A 17,645-nucleotide genomic window follows, 5' to 3' on the forward strand; every position below is an offset into this window, starting at 1 on the left:
GGAAAGAAGTAACCCTATGGCATCTGGATTCATTTACCTTACTAAATGTCTCCACAGGCCCTGGTGAAAAGAGGGATCAAGGCGATGCTCATGACTGCTGATGATGGACAAGAAATAATAAGAGGCTACTTGAATAAGGGTACAATTTTGGGTTTTCCCTGTTTTCTCTACTAGTTAAGTCTGAAGCAGAACAGGAGTCCCTCAGATGCTTCATTTTTTTTCATTTCCCATGGATGGGCACCCTTAGTTTTTGGTTCAAAGTAGTGAGGGCTTCCAGTTAAAGCTGAGTTAAGGAACCAGTCCCTACTTTGCTGCTCCACCAGGGGTTACCCACAGAGCATCAAAAGTGCAGAACACTTACTCTATCCTCTTAAGCCTTAGTGGCTAAAGTGGGGCCTGGCCAGGACCAGAGTAAATGCCTTCTCTGTTATTACCAAATGACCATGACTGAGTGACAGAAAGTGGATATGAGGTCAGATAAATAGTATTGTCATGGGCCCAGCCTCAGGATCTCATAGGGTAAATAAGCCTAGGGGATAAAAGAAGTAGAGAAACATGGAATAGAATTATAAGGAAGAAATATGGGTAAATACAAATAAAAAAGGGAAAAATGTGTACAAACAGAGTCAGAGATCAGTGCTTTTTGAAATACTTTAACCCAAGCAGTTTTATCAGGTCCTTTCTCCTGTGTTGGTCTCTCCTCAGACTTTTTGGTAGTTCTTCATTTTGTAGTGGGAAAGGCAGAAATAGTACTCTTAATTAGAAGCCAGGAGACCTATAATCAAGTTTTAGGTCTTAGACTATTTTGAGCTCATTTTTTTTCATTTACTCGTAAGTATAAAGTGGTTTATTTTAACTGCCTTTTTTATTCTCTGGGTCATCCATTATAAATGTTAAACAAAGGGATGTGTTTGTATAGTGAATGTATGGATACAAATGTAGAATCATATTTTTATTATTAACTGTAAGCCATAAACTGTTAATGTGAAATATCTGTGAGGTGTGTGTGCAAGAGGTGTTGAGACCCAGCTCTCCATCCTGGGTCTAGTAGTAAGCCCGCCTTACCCCAACCCCGACTTGACAGTGCTTGTAGTGGGATCTACAAAAGAGTTTCTCTTTTCCCTCCACAGTGATTGCCACTGTCCATATGAAGAATATAAAGAAAGAAACTTATAAAAACCTCTTTTCAATTCAGGTAAGGACATTTCAGAGATAGGAGTTGTTTTGATTCTTGCTCTTGCTAAGATCTCAGCTTATTTGTTAGGGAGATTCTCAGCAGTGATTAGTTCACTTAAAACTTGGACCTGTTATGCCTTTGAAATACCTGCTCTAGGTGGTTTTAGGTAGAACTAAATCAAATTTGCATGCCCCAAATGCCTGGCCCATAGTCCCTCAGTAGTATACAGGATGGGAAACATAACATACTAGAAAGGCAGCATCAGTGGAAGTTCTCACAGCAGTCCAGAGACTATCTGCCCCCTACCCTGAAGTGGCATGTCAGGTTTCAGGGAGTGGAAACACAGATATGAGTGAGAGCCATCCTGGCAGAGGAGCCTCAAGCTCAGTATAGGAACCAACCAGTATCCCCTGTCATAGCTCTATAGGTATAGCTTCCTGGTTGACTAAGGTGATCTCTTGGTTTCAAGATACACTATACTCAGAAAGCTATGGCTCACAGTAGGAATTTATACATTATTTATAGTCCTCCAGTTCTGATGCTATTTGCTAATCAGAGGCCATTTTACCATAGCAATCTGGCTGATAACATGGGTAACATTCTACCTTTATCAGGTTTTCAGGTGGACCTACAGTGAATTTGCATGGGCAAAGAGGAAGGATTTTGTTAACCCTTTATTCATCCCCATTGACCTTTAATTACTTATGGTCCAATGAGAAAGACAAGAAATGTAAATAGCTCAGAATAGCAAGTGATAATTACAATAAAAGCATTAATGTATAACTGGAGATTAGAGTGTGACATAGATTTCTATCACCAGAGGAGATGAGTGGTTACATGTTTTATTTTGCACAGGACTGAACTATGGTATGAGGAGCAAAAGAGGCATCTGTTAATTGCCATCAACATAAGGCAATGCCTCTGTTCTATATTCTATAAAAAGTTAAACCCCCAATCTTATCCTCCTGCAGTCTGAGACCACCAAGATTTAGAGAGGAGTACAAAGGGATGTGTGTCCAACCATAACAACTGGACCAACATCAGATAATGGTACAAGTAATACAGAGATGTGCAGAGATCAGAGTGAGTGCATTCCAAGAGAATAGGAAGAGAGAACATAATTTCTGGGGCAAAGTAAACACTCAAATAGATGCTAACATGATAATGACGATGGATTAAAAAAATGGAGCAATAAAACCAGTGGAATCAAGGGTTAAAAGTGCTATGCTGTCTATAGGGAGCAAAATCCTGAAAATGAGGTCATTTATTCATTCAGTCAATCGATAAATGTTTTTAGCACCTACTATTTGCCAGTTATGTACTTTTTAAGGCAATGTGGATAAAGCTGTGAATAAAACCCACAAAATTACCACTTTTGGAACATATATTTTAGTGATGAGACAAGTAAACAAATAAAGGCAAATACAGAGTATGAGATAGTAACAAAAGCTAGGAAACATTATATAATAATATTTATATGCACAGCTTTTAGTTTATTTCACCTTTCTATTTTTCATGTTTATTTTTTCAATTATCATATAAGAAACTATTCATTTTATTCCCATTTTGCAGATGAGGAAACCATGATTCAAAGGTTAAATTACTAATTTGAGATCACATGTGGATAATCATTCAATAGAACAATCCATGCTTAAACTCAAACCTTCTGCATACAAATCCTATGCTCTTTTCACTGTTTTATACTATATACCATCTAAATACCTTCTCTGATGAGAGAAGGATTTATTGTGATATGGGAGTTTCACAAGGCGAAAGCCCAGGTATGCTTCCTAGCACAACCTTGAAACAAAGAAGCAATTCTTAATGGCTGTGTGAATACTAGCCATGACTGTACTCTCAGGGCTCAGCCCAAATGGAGCAGGCAAAACCACGGAACTCCCAATCTTTCCATGAAAGAGGTCTATCTACATACTTTAAAAGATGCTGCCTGAGGGCCAGGCTTCTAATTTATCAGGCATCTAAGGCTGCGATCTTTGCAAGTCCTGGGAAAGTGGAAGACACCTCTCATACCTCTTTCCAGCCTATTCCAATAATAAAACCAAATTACCAGGAACTCTCTAGAAGGAGCTTATACACACATCTGGGGCCCAAATTTTACAGCAGCCACCCAAAGAATAGGTCCCTGGATCTCTTGGCCCTAATAGCCAGCAGGACTTGTATTCATACATCCCATAGGACTGTAGCAAACAAACAGTCCTTAATGGGTGCAGAAGCTCCTCCACTCCCATCCCACTCACTGTGGGTATACACATTGGCCCAACACAGAGGAAATGGGGAAAAATGCCCATCTCCCATTTTGTTCCAGATAAGGACTTAGCAACATATTTTCCCAGCTGGTAACTGAGAGTCCAGTTTTTAACCAGCCTGAATGTAGGTGCTGACTCTGATATTCTCCTTTGAGATACTGACAGGTCATGGCACACCCTCAAATACTGTGAACTACTAAAAACAAAGAAGGCATTTTGAGCAATCACAAAAGTTTGAGAGACAACCAGAAGCTTAGGCTGAACTAATTATTGAGGTTCATCTCCTATATGAGACAATTCTGTCAAAACTGGGAAAGGAGGCTGTTTTATCTAATGCACAGAAACCAACATAGAGAATCAAGGAAAATGAAGAAACAATAAAATATATTCTAAATAAAAGGCGAAAATAAAACTCCAGAAATATATAAGTGAAACGAAGATAAGTGATTTGCCTACTAGAGGGAGGGTTCAAAACAATAGTCAGAAAGATGCTTACCAAAGTCAGGAGAGTAATACATACACAAAGTGTCAATTCCATCGGAGAGATAGAAAATATTAAAAAGTACCAAACAGGAATCACAGAGCTGAAGAATACAATAACTGAACTGAAAGATTCATTTGAGAAGTTCAGCATCAAACTAGGCAAAGTGAAAGAAGGGATCAGCAAACTCAAAGACAGGGCAGTGGAATTTATCCAATCTGAAGAAAAAAAAAAAAAAGATTGCTTAAGGGATTTATGAGACACCATCAAACAGATTAATATACATATAGAGGTCCCAGAAGAAGAAAAGAGGGTGAAAGGGACAAGAAGCTTATTTAAAGAAATAATGACCATGAGCTTTCCTAACTAGAGAAATATAATCCACATCCAGGATGTCCAGAGAGTTCTCAATAAGATGAATCCAAAAAGATACATGCCAAGACACACTATAATTGTCAAAATTTAAAGAAAAAGAAAGAATCTTAAGAGCAGCAAAAGAAAAGCAGCTTGTAACAAGGGAACCCCCAAAGGACTATCAGCAATTTTTTCAGCAGGTATATTGAGGCCAGAAGGGAGTGAGATGATATATTCAAAGTTTTGAAAGAAAATAATTGCCATCCAAAAATACTCTACCTAGCAAAGTTCTTCAGAATTAAAGGAGAGGTAAAAGTTTTCCAAAAAAAGCTAAAGGAATTCATCACCACTAGACCAGCCTTATAAAAAATGTTAAAGTGAATTTTTCAAGCTGAGATGAAAAGATGATAATTAGTAACAGGAAAACATTAACATATAAATCTTGCTGGTAAAGGTAAATATAGTTCAGAATAGTCTGATGTTGTATGGTGATGGGTAAATAACTTGTAACTCTGAGATGAAGGTTAAAAGACAAAACTATTAATAATAACTCTAAGTACAATTTGTTAACAGATACACAAAGTAGAAAGAAATAGTTACATGTAAAACATAAAAGGTCATGGGAGTAAACAACATGTAGAGCTTTAGTATGAGAAGATAAGTTGTTACTAGCAAAATAGACTATTATAAATACAGGATGTTTTATGTAAGCTTCTTGGTAACCATAATGCAAAACCTTGTAGTAGACGTACAAAAGAGTAAGAGAAAGCAATCAAAACATACCAGTACAGAAAATCATCGTCAGAAAAGAAGACAGCAAGAGAGGAAGAAAGAAACAAAGGAATTACAGAACAACCAGAAAAACATTAATAAACACAACTGCAAGTCTCTACCTATCAATAATTACTTTAAATGTAAATGGATGAATGAATTATAAAAGAAGACCCAATTATATGGGTCTCTTGCCTACAAGAGATGCACTTCAGCTTTAAGGATCCATATAGACTAAAATGGAAGGAATGGAAAAAGATACTTCATGCAAATAGAAGCCAAAAGACTCCAGGGATAGCTAAACTTATATCAGACAAAATAGACTTTAAGATAAAGTTGGTATCAAGAGTAAAAGAGGTCTTTATGTATTGATAAAGGGGTCAATTCATCAAGAGAATATAACAATTTTAAACATTTATGCACCTAACAGAGGAACGCCTAAATATGTAAAACATATATTGACAGATCAGAAGAGAGATAGACAGGAATACAGTAATAATAAGAGACTTCACTACCGCAATACTAGAGAGATCATTCAGACAGATAATAAATAAACATTAGACTTAAATTACTTGTTAGACCAGATAGACCTAATAAACATACAAAAAATTTCAACCAATAATAGCAGAATGCACATTTTTTTTTCAAGCTCATATGGAACATTCTCCAGGATAGATCATATGTTAGGCCACAAAACAAGTTTTAATAAGTTTAAGATTAAAATTATATTAAGCCTCTATTCTAATCACAATGGTAGGAAGCCAGAAATCAATTATAAGGAGAAAAACCAGAAAATTCACAAATATGTAGAGATTAAACACCATGCTTTTGAACATCAAATGGGTCAAAGAAGATACCAAAAGGGAAATTAAAAAATGTATTGAAACAAATAAAAATGGAAACACAACATACCAATATTTATGAGATGCAGCCAAAGCAGTTCTACGAGGGAAGTTTATAGCAATAAATGCTTACATTAAGAAAAAAGAAAGATCTCAACAATTTACACCTGATGCAACTAGAAAGAGAACAAACTAAGGTAGCTCAAATTTAGTAGAAGGAAGGAAATAAATCATAGTAGAAATAAAATACTTATTAACTATATAAATATTTAAATAATAAAATGATATAGGAAAGAGAATAGAAAAGATCAATGAAGCCAAAAATTAGTTTTTAAATAAACAAAAATTGACAAACATTCAGCTAGACTAAGGAAAAGAAGACAATAAGTGAAATTATAAATGAAAGCAGAAAATTATAGCTGGTACCACAGAAATACAAAGGATCATTGGAAACTACTACAAACAATTATATGCCAACAGATTAGGTAACCTAGAAGAAATGGATAAATTCCTAGAAACATAAAACCTACTAAGTGTGTATTATGAAGAAATAGAAAATCCGAACAGACCAATTACTAGTAAGAAGAGTGAATCAGTAATCAAAAACATCCCAACAAAAAGTTCAAGACTAGATGGCTTCACTGGTTATTTCTAGTACCAATCCTTCTCAAATTCTTCCAAAACATAGAAGAGGAGGGAACAATTCCAAGCTCATTTTATGAGGCCAGCATTAACCTGATGCCAAAGGCAGATAAGGACACTATAAGAAAATTGAATCCTAGGCCAATATCCCTGATGAACATAGATGCAAAAAACCCTTAAAATATTAGCGAACTAAATTCGACAATACATTAAAAGGAACATACACTACAACCAAGTGGGATTTGTTCTTGGGATGCAAGAATGGTTTCACATATTTAAATCAATAAATGTGATCCATCCCATTAACAAAGGATAAAATTTATATGATAATCTCAGATGTAGAAAAAACATAAAATACAACATTCTTTTGTGATAAAAATGCTGAACAAATTAGGTGTAGAGGACATATACCTTAACGCAATAAAGGCCACATGTGACAATCCCACAGTCCACATCATACTGAGTAGTGAAAAGCTGAAAGCTTTTCCTCTAAGATCAGGAACAAGACAAGATTGCCTACTCTCGCCACTTTTATTAAACTAGTACTGGAAGTCCTAGCCAGAGAAATTAAGTAAAAAAAAGAAATAAAAGACGTCTGAGTCAGAAAGGAAGAAATAAAACTATTTCTACTTGCCGATGACATATACCATAGAAAACCCTAAAAAGTCCACCAAAGAATTGTTAGAACTAAGGAAAGATTTTAGTGAAGTTAGAGAGTACAAAGTCAATATATAAGAATCAATTGTGTTTTTATACACTATTAACAAACTATCAGAATGAAAAATTAAAAAAAAAAATACCATTTACAGATTCAATGCAATCCCTATCAAAATTCCAGTGGCATTTTCCACAGAAATAGAAAAAAAAAACTCTAAAATTTGTATAGAATCACAAAAGACCCCAAATAGCCAAAGCAATCTTAAGGGAAACAAAGTTGGAAGCATCACATTTCCTGATTTCAAACCACATTACAAACTTACAGTCATCAAAACAGTATGGTATTGGCATAAAAATAGACAATGAAATCAATGGAAAGACTAGAAAGTCCAGAAATAAACCTGTGTTTTTATGATCAATTTTCAGTAAAGGTGCTAAAAATATACAATAGGGGAAAGGATAACCTCTTCTACAAATGTTTTTGGGAAAACTGGATAGTCACATACAAAGGAATGAAACTGGACCTCTATCTTCCATCATAAACAAAAATCAACTCAAAATGGATTAAAGACTCAAATGTAAGACTTGACACTGTAAAACTCCTAGAAGAAAACATGGAGCTGAGCTTGATTTTAATCTTGGCAATTATTTTTATTTATTTTTTATTTTAGATGTGACACCAAAAGCAAAGGAAACAAAAGCAAAAATTAACAAGTGGAACTGCATCAGACTAAAAAGCTTTTGCACAGCAAAGGAAACTTATAGACTAGGAGAAAATATTTGCAAACCATATATCTGATATGCCTCTGGAATATCCAAATATATATAAGGAACTCATACAACTCAATAGCAAAAGAACAAATAACCCAATTAATAAATGAACAAAGGACCTGAATGGCATTTTTCCAGTGAAGACATACAGGTATCCAACAGGTACATGAAAAGATGTTCAACATCCTTAATCATGGGGGAAATGTATATCAAAACCACAATAAGATATCACTTCACACCTGTTATGATGCCCATTATCTAAAAGACAGAAGATAATGCTGGGGAGGATGTGGAGAAAAGAGAACCCTTATAAACTGTTGATGGGAATGTAATTTGGTATAATCACTGTGGAAAACAGTATGGAGGTTCATCAAGAAATTAAAAATAGAACTGCCATATGATTCAGCAATCTTATTTCTGGGTATATATGCAAAAGAAAATCCTGAAGAGGTATCTATACTCCCATGTTCACAGCAGTATTATTCACAGTAGTCAAGTTATGGAAACAGTCTAAGTGTGTGATGATGGATAAATAGATAAAGAAAGTGAGTATATTCAGACTTAAAAAGGAAAGAAATCTGTCATTTGTGATAACGTGAATGAACTCGATAGCAGTATGCTAAATGAAATAAAACAGACAGTGAAAGACAAATACCATATTGTATTATTTATATGTGGAATCTTTAAAAAAAGCAAACTCATGAAACAGAGAGTAGAAAAATGGTTGCTAGAGGCTGGGGGAGTCAGGCAGTAGGGAGAGGTTGGTAAAAAGAGATAAACTTTCGCTGATAAAATAAGTTCTGAGGATCTAATATGTAATATACTGACTATAGTTAGTAACACTGTACTGTAGAATTGAAATTTTAGAGTAAAACTTAAATATTCTTACCAAAAAAAAAAAAAACTAAAAATAAGAATTGGAAATGAATCTCATGCTAAAGGTAAAACTCACTTGGTGGCATCTTCAAAATTTTGGAGTATTTTCATGTGAAAGGGAAATTCTTTATAGTACTAGAGAACAGAATTAGTTTCAGTGGGTAAAATGAATAACAGCATATATTGGTTAACATAAAAGTTGTAATTTCTAACTATTTGAATTCTTCAAAAATGGAATGAACTGCTTTGTGTGGCAATGAATTCCTCAGTACATGAAAAAAAGTGGCTACAAAATGCTTGTATGTAGTTCACTATTTAGAAATGGCGATGCCTACCTCAGGTAAGGAGTGATACACTAGAAAATCTCAAAAAAAATTTCTAATGTAAGAATCTGATTTGGGGATTCTATGAGATTGAGACGAAAGAAGCTGCCGGAGCTTGAACCACATGAGTTTAATTTAATTAACCTTAAAGGAGTAAGAATATTATTTTTAGTATTGAATAGAATTTTCTAAAAATGTTAATTATGAAGAATGCCAGGCATAAATATACATAAAGATAAGTCAAATAACATGATTTGGTGGTGGATCAAGTTAGCAATATTTTCTTTTACTTTCTTTGAAGCATTTGGCAGCTTGGGCATGACAAGGATGCTATAGGATTGTGTCCCAGAGTTGGAGGTTATAACAACAGTAGGAGCAGAAATTCAAAGGATGGATTAACTCTGCAGCACTAGAAGGAAAAAAACTGAAAAGGCTAAATTTGGAGTCTAGGCATGAATAGAGTGTCTTCATTAGTGCCAATGGCTTTGAAGGATGAAGGAACTAGAGATGACACAGGGATAGCAAAGGGAAGAATGGGAACTGAGAGATGTGTGAGAATTCTGGAACTTAGGAATTAACTTTCATTTAATGAGATTCAACATTTTTGGCAGTTTGTAGTGCTTCCTCTGCATCAGGCAGTTCCTTACTAACCCTCTATACTGGTTACTCAAGGGAATGAAGAGATTCTTTTGTTCTAGAAAGGGAAATGCAGCAATGACAGTTGATTCTACTGAAGCCTGAGTGAGAAGGCTAGTGAAACCACAGTAATAACAAGAGCAGGAAAATTATGTAAGATGGAAGGGTAGAACTCAGAGATTGTGAGCAGTCAGGCTATGTTCTGAGTTGTAAAGGGTTTATGTGAGAACTGAACCTTATAATTCTCTCCTAAACAATTCAGGGCTTCTCAATTGACCCCACTTTAATAAATTGACACTTTATTTTTCTCAGGGTCTTAGCCCCATATTAATGATGGTATATACAACAAGCTCTTCGGATAGTTGGGGCCATAGCCACCATACTTTGGATTCGCATGGTGAGTACTCCTTAGTTTCTTTCACAAGAGAATGGATGACATAGATGCCACTAGTCTTCCCCCCTCCCCCTGCTGATTAGAGTACTAGGGATTTAGGGCACAAATCTGCCAAATCTTATGGCTTTTTGAGAATTAATGTGATTAAGTGGACACCTTACAAATTTCCAGTCAGGATAGTAGAATAGGTAAATGCTGTGATTACCTCCTCTCACAACCACATCAAAATTACAACTAAACTATAGAACAACCATCATTGAGAATCACTTGAATTCTAGCTAAACAAAAGTTCTGGCACTAAAGATACACAGAAGAAGCCACACTGAGACTGGTAAGAGGAGTGGAGATACAGAATGGGCTAGCCCCATACCTGCCTGTGGCATTTAAAAATTGAGAGATATATTTCAGCTGCAGAAGTGCCCTCTGAGGAGCAAGGGGTCCTGGCCCCACACCAGGTTCCCCAGCCCAGGGTTCCAGTCCTGGGATGAGAAGTCTTCACAACTTCTGGCTGTGAAAACCAGCAGAGATTGTGGCTAAGTGAGACAGAGGGCTGTTGGAGTACCAAGCATCCCCTTAAAGGGCCCGGGCACAGGCTTACTCACTGATGAATTCACTTGTTCTGAACTCCAGTCCTGGGATAGCAGCTTGAAAGGTGCCAGCAACATGCAGGGAGGAACTGGGCTGTTTGGCTTTAGGGCAAGGGCTGGAGGGCAGCTTTCTACCAGAAGAAGTGCTGGCAGAAGCCATTGTTCTTTTGTTGTGTCCTTCCGCTACCCAGGCAGGTGCCATAACTGAGTATCCATCAACCTAGCTAACATCACCTTGCCCTGGTGATTCTCTTAGGCCTTGCCTGACTCAACTTGTGGGCCTACCCAAGCCTTTTATAGTGGTTTTCCCCTACAAACAGCCTGTCTTGGTTCATGCTGTGAACTTTCCTAAAATCTCTCAAAAGTTCTAAACCCTAAAAAAGCAACATCTGCCTTAGAATGCTTTATACCTCTTGCTAAGCAGCCCCAAACACAGCACTAGTGGCAGCCTGCCTCAGTTCACAGCTTAGCCTCTCACAGGCATCTCCAAGCCCAGCATAAGTAACAACAATCTGCATATCACTTTGTAGCCCATAACAAGTGTGACTTTGTGGCTGACCTTGGCCTACACCAGAGCCTCTCCCAAGAAGTCTCAGAACCAGCACACCTGGTAGCCACCTTCAGACCACACCAGAGCACACTCAACCATTGCCACAAATGACACACTCAAAGGGCAGACTCAGCAGGCATCAGGGCCTTGCTAAAGCAAATCTCGCTCGATAAGGCCAGCCCCTGCACAACAGCTCCTCCGCTGTAGTCATAGCCAGTCCTAATAACCCGTCAACCTGAGGATCAGTCTCTTTCACTGACACGCCAAGAGCAGTTGAGGCTTAGCTACAACAGGGGACACACAACCCATATAAGGGACCCACCAGGAAAATCCAGATCAGGTGACCAGGGAGATAGTGCCACTGGCCCCCACAGGACACTATGTAAGGCCACTCTTCTAAGACTGGGAGACATAGCAATTCTACCTAATACATAGAAATAAATACAAGGAGGCAGTCAAATGAGATAAAGAAACATGTCCCAAGTGAAAGTACAGATCAAAGCTCCAGAAAAAGAACTAAACAAAGTGGATACAAGCAATCTGCCATATGCAGTGTTCAACACACTAGTTTATAAGGGTACTTAATGACTTCAGTGGGAATTTCAACAAAGAGATAGAAAACATGAAAATGGAGATAGAAAACATAAAGAACTAGTCAGAAATTAAGAATATGATAGCCAAAATGAAGAATACCTCTAAGGTAGATTTGATGAAGCAGAGAATCAAATTGGTGATTTGGAAGACAAGGTAGCAGAAAACACCCAATTAGTACAGCAAAAAGAAAAAAGAATCCCCCAAATGAGGATAGTTTAAAGGGCCTCTGGGACAATATCAAGCATAACAACATTCGCATCATAGGGGTACCAGAAAGAGAAGAGAGAGGGAGCAAGGAATTGAAAACCTATTAGAAGAAATAATGACGGAAAACTTCCCTAAGCTGGTGAAGGAAATAGACAACCCAAATAAGATGAACCCAAACAGGCCCACACCAAGACACATCATAATTAAAATGCCAAAGGTTAAAGATAAAGAGAGAATCTTAAAAGCAGCAAGAGAAAAGCAGTTACCTACAAGGAAGATTCCATAAGGCTGTCAACTGATTTCTCAACAGAAACATTTTAGGCAAGAAGGAATTGGCATGAAATATTCAAAGTGTTGAAAAGCAAGAACCTATAACCAAGGTTACTCTACCCAGCAAAGCTATCATTTAAAATTGAAGGACAGATAAAGAGCTTCCCAGACAAGAAAAAACTAAAGGAGTTTATCAGCACCAAACCAGTATTACAAGAAATGTTAAAGAGACTTCTTTAAAGAGAAGAACAAAAAAAGGATATATGAATAATAAAATGTCAGTAACTACATATCTAGTATTTACACTACATTTACATTAGTTTAGATGTCAATGAATAAATGCTCCAATCTGAAAACATGGGGGTGGCCGAATGGATAAGAACACAAGACCCTTACATATGTTGTCCGCAAGAGAGTCAATTCAGATCGAAAGACACGCACAGACTGAAAGCAAAGAGATGGGAAAAGATATTTTGTGAAAATGGAAATGGAAAAAAAAAAAATGCTAGAGTAGCAATGCTTGTACCAGACAAAATAGACTTTAAAACAAAGACTAAGAAGAGACAAAGAAGGACCCAATAATTCCACTTCTGGGTATTTATCTGAAGAAACTCATAACATTAATTCTAAAAGATACATGCATCCATGTTTATTGCACCATTATTTACAGTAACCAAGATATGGAAGCAACCTAAATGTCCATCAGTAGATGAATGGATAAAAAAATGATACATGTACACATTGGAATATTTCTCAGACATAAAAAAGAATGAAATGTTGCCATCTGCAACACCGTGGATAGACCTAGAAGGTGTTATGCTAAGCGAAATGTCAGAGAAAGAAATATTCTATGATTTCACTTGTATGTGGAATCTAAAAAACAGAACAAATGAACAAACAACAGAATCAAACTCAAAGATACAGAGAACATTCTGATAGTCGACAGATGAGAGGAGGGTTGGGGGGAAGGGATTAAGAGGTATAAATTGATAGTTACAAAATAGTTATGGAGGTGTAAAGTACAGCATAGGGAATATAGTCAGTAATATTGTAATGACTGTGGTGTCAGATGAGTACTAGACTTATCAGGGCGATCACCTTGAAAGTTATGTAAATGTCTAATCACTATGTTGTATACCTGAACCTAATATAATATTGTATGTCAACTATAATTGAAAAATAAAAATATTATATTTTATAAAAAGTAGAGACCTTACAGACATCTGTGTAGGTAAAATGATAACATAGAATGGTCACCCCAGAGGTCAGTGAATTTTGAATTTTTAGCAGGGTTTCCATTCTGATTATAATTTGTTAAGGCTACTAATATAATTAGAATGAATTGTTCTGACAGGGCAATTTAATGAATGTGTACTGGATGGAAGTAGAATGTTATCTGGTCTAGATTATCTGCCATGTCCTTCCGGGGGAGTTTACAAATATCATTAAAATATGATTTGAAGGTAAATGTTCTTCATGCTATGATTTCAGATCAGTCACTGTGAGAAGTTACTAAGTGCTTCAGAAACACTGAACTGGACACATATTTACCTGAGATAAAGATATACAAACAAATGTTTAATACATGCAGTTTGAAAACTCAACGAGGTACTATTAATTCCCTCGAACTTTAATTCTCTCCCCCATTTCTCCTTTTCTGCTTATCTGCAGTGTTAATGAAAAACGTGCATGAAATGTTCAACTTGAGGTTCTCCTTCAACTTCTACATGTTCCATGGTGGCACCAACTTTGGCTTCATTGGTGGAGCTTCTTCTTTGAACAGTTATCTCCCTGTGGTCACCAGCTATGGCAAGTACTTGTACCCCACAGGTGTCTCCAACCTAGGCTACTCCCCCATTTGAGAGTGGAGCTTCTTGAGGTGGGCCTCTGAGACCAGTCTTTGGAACTGTTCCTCTCTTTGCCTTTAACATATGCTGGGGGTTGACGTTTTAATATTTGTTCTTCTTGACAGTGCTAGAACTCACCCACTGCTAGAATCTAGGCTGTCTGGGACTTTGCAAGCTGAGAATTGGCAGCTCAGTCGTGTCTATCCACTGTGCAGTCCCTTGTTCTTAGCGGTTCATTGTAAAACTAGTTATTTGGATCTCCCGACAGCACTAAGGTATTGATTAATAGGTCTTCCCCAGTCTACAAACCAAGAGACCAAGTGAAAAGTCAAGGGTGAAAGAAAGAAATGAGTTCAATTAGAAATCGATTAGGAAGGAGAACCTACTGGATTAGAGTAGCCTTGGGCTCTCAGACAGGGCTTACTGGATACCCAGGAACTGGTGCTATTTGCCTCTAATCAAAAGCTCTAACCAGCATGGCAGATGTCTCCTGGTTTGAACTAACTGGGACTTAGTATTTTCTGTCTAATGGCAAAAGTTTTTGTCCCAGAGCTGTTGTATTAAGGATCCTCTTGCTCAGTACTAAACTCTCATCCTTTCTTTTACTGAAGCTAGGGCTTTCTTATAGAGTGACATATTTATTTATATTTTTCAGACTATGGGGCACTGCTGACAGAAGATGGAAGATATACACCTGAGTATTTCACTTTTCAACAGTTTTTTAACTCTGTTATAGGTACTAGCAATAACCTCATTCTGAATGATAACTCAGACCCTCAAGTGACAAGGGGAGCGAAGGCACATCCCAAAGATGTTTTTTTTGGGGGGAGATGTCCAGTTTACTCTAGTTTATTTTATCATTTGGCACTGGGGATTCAAATATGAACAAGATACAGAGCCTACTCTCTAAGCATTCAATATCTAGGGCTGTGTTGCTTAGTCTTGGCTGTGCATCAGAATCCTTTGTGGAACTTCTAAAACCAAGGTGCCGGCCCTTCCCAGAGCTATAAGTTTGTCTTGGTTGAAATGAGGAGGAAGGGGCAGAATCTGAGCATACATATTTTCCCACTGCATATTAGGAGATTCTGATGAGCAGCCAGGGTTGATAACTACTGATCCAGCAGTGGGATTGATGTGCCACCTGCTTTTCTAGGACAGCAGGGCACCCTGCCTCAGAGCCTATGGATATGAAAGGAATCCTACTCAATCATTGTCTGCCTTATGACTCTTCCTGAACTTGGGATTGCATGCCCTGTGACTATGTCCTTCATTCTTAGTGGCTTTGGAAGAGCAGAGTACATTGTGCCCTTGAATGTGGTTGAGGGAAGATTCTGGTATGGCTTAGCCTCCTATTTTTCATTTCAGAGGTTCCCATGGCCCAGCAACCAGATTATAAACCTGTGGCTAAATATAAGTCAGTGATAACATCATACTTCATACCACTTTGGGACATCATGCCCTACCTGGAGCAGGTAGGTATTTTCTGGTCATAGAACCAAGGGATAGCCTTTGGACAGAAGAGAGAGGAGGGAAAGGCTTAGTTCAATGGAGTCTAGTCCAGGCTCTATCATGAATTGGTGAGCAAATTCAACAAATCATTCCTTTTTATTGACTTCAACTTATTCATCTTAAAATATATATATATATATATTATATATATATATATATATATCTCACTGGCTAGCACATGCAGAGAAATATGAGGTAAGTTTGGAAGACAAAAGGGGCAATTAATATGTGACACTTAAACATTATTATTACAAATTATTTTTTATACTCTTGTCCCTAAGACTCTTGGGGTCACTCTTTTGGAAAAGTGGGCTTTGGGTCGGGGTTTCTAAAATGTTTCTTTCCAGCCAAGCTTCAGCCTGGTTTTTGCTCCTGTTTCTTTCACAGCCCATTATGTCTGCCAGGCCAATCTGTATGGAGAAGCTGTCTGTGAACCAAGGGAGTGGTCAGTCCTATGGGTACATACTTTATGAGACTGTCATCTTCAGTGGAGGCATCCTCACCTCAAGGGGTCATGTTCGAGATCGGGGTCAGGTAGGGAACAAAGGGTGGGTCCCAGTGGCTCTTCTCTGTTAGTAAAATCCAATGATATTTCTGAGGTGAATGACTAAACAATAGTCAAACATCTTTGACCTTCAAAAAAATCACTGTTTCTTAACCTCTGTCCCTTCACTGAAATGTTTTATATGTAAGCGAAATGTAGAAATATAAGTCTAAGGTATGTATTCATTCCTGGAACGGTAGTCATTGAACTCTTATGGGAGTTAACGGTGTTTCTTAAGAAGACTTGGGAAGAGCTTCAGAAGCCCCTGTACTTATTGCACAGCAATCTCTAACATTTACATAGCACATTACAGTTGGCTCTTCTCATTTCATTTTCAAAATACTCATCTAATGTATTTATTGCAAATGAGGAAATCTCAGAGAAGTTAAATGACTTTCAAAGGATATTTGACTAGAAAGTAACAGAGTCAAGGTTAAAGGCTTCATGATCTCACTCCAAGAGCCATTTTCTCCAGTTCTTGATGAAATTTTCTTGCTCTTTATACTCTCTGTGTGGTCTATATCATCTTCTAAGGCTTCCAATATTCCTTTATGACTCCAACCCTCCCCTTCTCCTTAGTTGAAGACCCATATTTCTTGCTTTTTGCATAACATTTGTTTCCACTTAGAAGTATGTTCCACTGACTTCTGAAACTCATGTCCAAAACCAAATTTATTAGCTTCCTGAATAAACCTCATGTTATAGTCTTCACATCAATTCATAAACTCAAGGCCTCCCAACCTGAAAATGATGCTTTCATCCTCCCATTATCCTATCTTCACACCTTATTGTCAACTGGTCCCTGCCTGTATGGTGCAACATTACATGAATGGTCTTTTAAAATCAATGCTGTCACTGCCTTAGAAACATCTTTGTATCTTGCTTCTACTACTGTTAGAACCTCATAGGTGATCTCCCTATGCCAGATAGCTCACCTTTGTCCTCTTCCTTGTGAAATCCCTCCCTCACAGAGTTTTCTTCCCAAGATAAAAATCTCATCATACTACTTACCCACTTTCAGTCTCTCATATTATCGCATCTGTGAAATAGTCTGAATTTTGCCGTTGGTTAGGATTTGTTATTCTCTTGTCTGTACTGTCCATCTATAGCTCCATGTTTGCTATTGTGGAGTGTTCTAATGATTTCTTTGTTTAACTCTCTGAGTTGCTCAACGGCTAGGGTTGTGTTTTAACCTGGGTGACTCCAGCCCCAGGGAAATATTTAGTTCTTCAGTAGGTGTTCAGTAAATGATTATAGAGTATATAGTAATTAGACTTTAATAAGCTTAAAATGTGAACCCTGTGTTCTGTATAAATTAACATTTCTGTTTTTAATCCTTGTGGATT

At 37.2% G+C, this 17,645-nt stretch overlaps 1 protein-coding gene across 1 annotated transcript in view; it reads left to right on the top strand.

Annotated features, from left to right (window-relative positions):
• Window positions 1-17,645, top strand: part of LOC102892979 (beta-galactosidase-1-like protein 2) — a 58,906-nt gene that overhangs the window by 33,161 nt on the left and 8,100 nt on the right. Inside the window, exons 7-13 of the mRNA XM_015597454.1 lie at window positions 58-139; window positions 1,131-1,195; window positions 10,110-10,194; window positions 14,071-14,208; window positions 14,902-14,982; window positions 15,612-15,718; window positions 16,143-16,289. Coding sequence (XP_015452940.1) covers window positions 58-139; window positions 1,131-1,195; window positions 10,110-10,194; window positions 14,071-14,208; window positions 14,902-14,982; window positions 15,612-15,718; window positions 16,143-16,289 — 705 coding nt within the window. The remainder of the gene's footprint in view (window positions 1-57; window positions 140-1,130; window positions 1,196-10,109; window positions 10,195-14,070; window positions 14,209-14,901; window positions 14,983-15,611; window positions 15,719-16,142; window positions 16,290-17,645) is intronic.

Source organism: Pteropus alecto, unplaced genomic scaffold, assembly GCF_000325575.1.
Source record: "Pteropus alecto unplaced genomic scaffold, ASM32557v1 scaffold210, whole genome shotgun sequence".
In the NCBI taxonomy this organism is placed as follows: Eukaryota; Metazoa; Chordata; class Mammalia; order Chiroptera; family Pteropodidae; genus Pteropus; species Pteropus alecto.